The sequence below is a fragment of the Notothenia coriiceps genome, unplaced genomic scaffold, assembly GCF_000735185.1.
Source record: "Notothenia coriiceps isolate Sejong01 unplaced genomic scaffold, NC01 NC01_scaffold00001630, whole genome shotgun sequence".
In the NCBI taxonomy this organism is placed as follows: Eukaryota; Metazoa; Chordata; class Actinopteri; order Perciformes; family Nototheniidae; genus Notothenia; species Notothenia coriiceps.
Genome location: NW_011334331.1, coordinates 313,108 through 317,377, shown reverse-complemented (window position 1 = coordinate 317,377; position 4,270 = coordinate 313,108). Strand labels below are relative to the sequence as shown.

General features: G+C 35.0%; 1 protein-coding gene across 1 annotated transcript in view; it reads right to left on the bottom strand.

Moving 5' to 3' along the window:
- Nucleotides 1-4,270, bottom strand: part of LOC104963168 (cadherin EGF LAG seven-pass G-type receptor 2) — a 19,597-nt gene that overhangs the window by 6,332 nt on the left and 8,995 nt on the right. The window contains exons 2-6 of the mRNA XM_010791731.1: nt 3,267-3,353; nt 2,757-2,864; nt 2,557-2,670; nt 1,199-1,292; nt 998-1,116 (exon numbers count right to left, since the gene is read on the bottom strand). Coding sequence (XP_010790033.1) covers nt 998-1,116; nt 1,199-1,292; nt 2,557-2,670; nt 2,757-2,864; nt 3,267-3,353 — 522 coding nt within the window. The remainder of the gene's footprint in view (nt 1-997; nt 1,117-1,198; nt 1,293-2,556; nt 2,671-2,756; nt 2,865-3,266; nt 3,354-4,270) is intronic.

Genomic DNA, 4,270 nt, shown 5'->3' with positions numbered 1-4,270 from the left:
CAATATTACAGATAAACATTAATTAGGAAGTTTTGTATTCTGTATTCTGCACATGAACTGTGGTCTGTTGAAATCCAGATGAAAGCCATGTGTTGAATTGCTGTGACTGCATTCTTTTACACGTGTGTCTGATTTGACATGATATTTTTAAATGTAAGGATGGGTAAAAGTCATTAGCATTCATCAAAATTGTCTCCATTTTAAAGATATTCTTTGCAAGCATGTACATTTACATAAAAAATTGGATATGTAACATTTTTGTGAACCCACAATACCGACAATAGCTTACAAAAGTTCACTGAAGCAGAGAGTTATTCTCGTAACTCATTATGTGTAACACAGTTCTCTACTTGCTAATAAAAATGAATGAATGAAATGCAGGGAATGCTAAAAATGACACATTTTGTGTCATGACACAATGACACAAAATACATAATATTACCATTGTGCAGATTCAGTAGAACATGTAAACGTGTAGATTTGCAAATGTTCATATGTGTATAATGTTGCATGTTTGTGTGTGTTTCAGTTTGCTGTAATATTGTCTTTAAGCCAATTCGCTAGCTGCTTGTTTTAGCTATTTAGTTATGTTGCCACCGAGCTCTTGTTGCTGCAAATCACAAAGAAACAGTAACAAATTCCACAGATGTTACCAGCCTTTGACCCATATCATATATTGGATACTCAACTTCTGTATGTAAGCATCGATGCAACTTAGAAGAAAAAAGCACCAAATGTGTTATGTTTACGTTAAATTCTCACATCATCCTCCGTGAGAGACCAAACGTTAAAGTTTCAGAGATATATTTTGCAAACAGAAAAACCAAAGGGACCTAAAACTGAACCTTGAGGAACTCCACAATATTATTTGGATGCAGAATGGTGACAACAATATTTGAAATTTGTATTTGAATTTCATTTAAAAGTGCTACATGACTGGGATTAGATTTTCTTGTTACAGTATCCTCCATGAAGGACCAAAGATAGGTTTCAGTACCTTGATGCTGACGTCGATCACACTGACGTCCATTTCCTCTCTGTCTAAAGCAGTCGTCACAGACACAACCCCACTGCTGGAGTCGATGTTGAAGTTACTCCGATATTTGCCTGGAGACACTAAACAAACAATCACAATGTTAAATATTTGGTGCTTCAGTCTCAAAAAAGTCTGAGCAGTTATTTTGTTCTTGTCGTTTACCTGCACTGATGCTGTAAGTTAAAGGAATCATTATCCCTTTGTCTCCGTCCTCAGCTTTTATCGCCGCCGGCTCAATGGTCCGGAAATGCCCAACCTGAAATATGAAATATTTAATATGAAAGGGGTTTAATAAAAAATAATCAGCAAATCATATTTAAAAGCAACATTCAGCAGTGACATTTTAGAAAACAATACAAATATAATTATTTAATGAGCGGAGATGTTAAATGTACACATTAATCTACCAACATTATCTTAGAAATACAGCAACAATCTCATCACCATTGACTGTATATTATTTTAGCATTTATTGTTGGCTGGCATTGCAAAGAGAGAGAATTTTTTTTTTTTCAAATCATTTTGGCTGTGATCTACATTGTGGTTAGGATGTGTTTCAATTATATTATACTATATATTTTATATTCATTTTTTAAAATTACTTTTCAATGTTCAGCTCTAAAAGGTTCAACTTCAGCTCCCATAACAGGTCAATAATCAAGTGCATAAGGTATGTTGTTTTGCATTATATTGTATCGGTTAAAGGGGACACACTATGCTCATTTTCAAGTCCATATTGGTATTTTGTGACAGGGGTGTCAAACTCAAGGCCCGGGGGCCAAATCCGGCCTGTGACTTCATTTTCTGTGGCCTCACAAGTGCTTGCAATAATACAATAGATTTATTATACGGTTATGTGCCGCTTTACAGAAGCACGTTGCCCATAAACTACATGTCGCACAATGCATCTCAGATATGCCTTTTTTCTCAGAATTTGGGTGTTTTTTCTTCAAAATATGCCTTTTTCTCAGAATTTGGGTGTTTTTTCTTCAAAATATGCCTTTTTCTTAGAATGTGCCTTTTTCTCAGAATTGTTCTTTTTTTTTCAAAGTGTCACTTTTTTTGACTTTTTTTCTTTTTATAATTTGGCTTTTCTTTTAAAATCATTTTGTGACATTCTCACGGACGAGACTTGCAATTATTTGCCCTTAACTTCTTCTTTCAGATGTAGTTAATTATGAAGTTATTACCCTATCAGATAATAATCCAATGCAGAGGCAATAATGTAATATAATACATTATTTTATATATATTAAATATTTATATATGTATTTTTATATAGTCTTAAAGTTACAACCGGCCCTTTGAGTGCAACCATAATGCTGATGTAGCCCGTGATGAAATTGAGTTTCAATTGAGAAATTGAGACACCCCTGCTCTACTGTGACAAACTGCCTCTGGAGGGAACTCTTGGATTTTAACCTTTGCAGGCAATTTACATGCACAAAAACCTATACACACAACAACTAGAGGAAAGGGGAAGCCCAAAAAGCACAAAAGGACCTCTTTAACAGACTCACCTGATTCTCTTGAATGAAGGCCTGGTACACGTTGTAGCTGAAGGAGGGATTCAAGTTATCAAAGTCCACTACGTTAATCGTCACAGTGGCCGTGTCATTTAGACCCCACTTATCCTGCAGAAAACACAGAACAGTCAGCTACTCATGTCCCCTTGGATTTTTAAATAATTATGTTTAAAGTTGCAAATATGTTCACTTACCCGGGCCGTCACAAGGAAGTTGTATTTCTGGACTAAATTGTAGTTTAAACGTCTCTTCAAAATAAAAGCCCCTGAGCTCAACAAACTAAAGTCTTCTGAGGTTGGTGCCTTATAAAAAGAAAACAACATTCACAGATTTTTGTTACACATCATGACACGTGATTTTGAGAATTAAACATTCAAGACAATAAAATAAGCATCATAATGTTGGCGGTCTGGTCACTTTTTGTCGTAAGAATCCATCACTGTTTGTGAGTTAAATGAAAGGCAGTCACAGTTTGACAAAATGACCAAATACATGTTTTTAACCATTAGGAGTTCATGTTAGAATCGTACAAACCAAATATTTAAAAAACATCTTCATACATCTGCTCTCAGTGCATCAAAAATAATTCAAAACTGCGAATATCTGATTGTGATTAAAACAATTCTTAAGCTACTCTACTCTTGTTACATAAATAAAATAAATAAAATATGAGTTTATCATTATAATGATTATATTATTATTACATAGGAGTATGTCACTAAGTTGTTTGCTGTAGTGCTGTCTCCATCTTTAGCCGTAACTTGGACAACCACGCTGTCCACGTCTTTAATCTAAAAAAGAGAAAAGACTGAAATGAGGCACAGATAAAATAAACAAACATCATCATCAAGCATCAGAATCAGAGTCAGATACGGGGAAATGTACGACATTATAACAGCAAAGGTAATGCAGATTAAAGTAAAAAGAATAGACTTACATATTATATAAAAAACTAGGCACACATTAATAAGAAGAACACAATACAAGAATAACAAATAACAGATAAGAACACCATGGTAAAACTAAGTAGCAGGATTTCTTTCTAAAAAAGTGACCATATGAAAAATATTGAAGTAGCTGGTAATGTTTAAAATTGTAAATAAATTCAAAGCAAGAAATATGAAACGTAAATTGCACGTGAGTTCATATTGCACATGAGCGGTGGTATAGAGTGGTGCAGGGATGACGTATTTACCCGGAAGTAATCTGTGCATGGGTTCCCTCGTCTCAGAGCCAACGGGATTTCTCCATAGGATTTTTGAAAATAGCTCGAAATAAGGTCTGTGGTTGAAACACATTTAGGAGACGGATCACGTTTTGTTCAGCCGGATAATATCCACATGTCTACCCTACTTTTATAATTTTCTAATCGTAAATCTAATCGCCAGAAGCAAAATGGTAACGTTATGCTATAAACGAACGACAGCAGGGTCGCTGCTTCAACGTGACGCCAACTTAAGATCGATATTCAAAAATACAGATTCTAAATGGTACAAGTTGAAGCTTTTGTTTTAACAGTCTGCAGGAGGCAGGTACTTGCTTTCAAGCAGAACAGGGGGAAAAACAAACTTAGAGGAGTGTTTACGTGTTCGTAAACTCTTCAGAAATCACCAGTGGGGTCACTGCTGATGGATTTAATGTCGTAGAACAAAACGTTACCCGTCTCTTAAATGTGTCTCAACCACAGACCTTATTTCAGATATTTTCC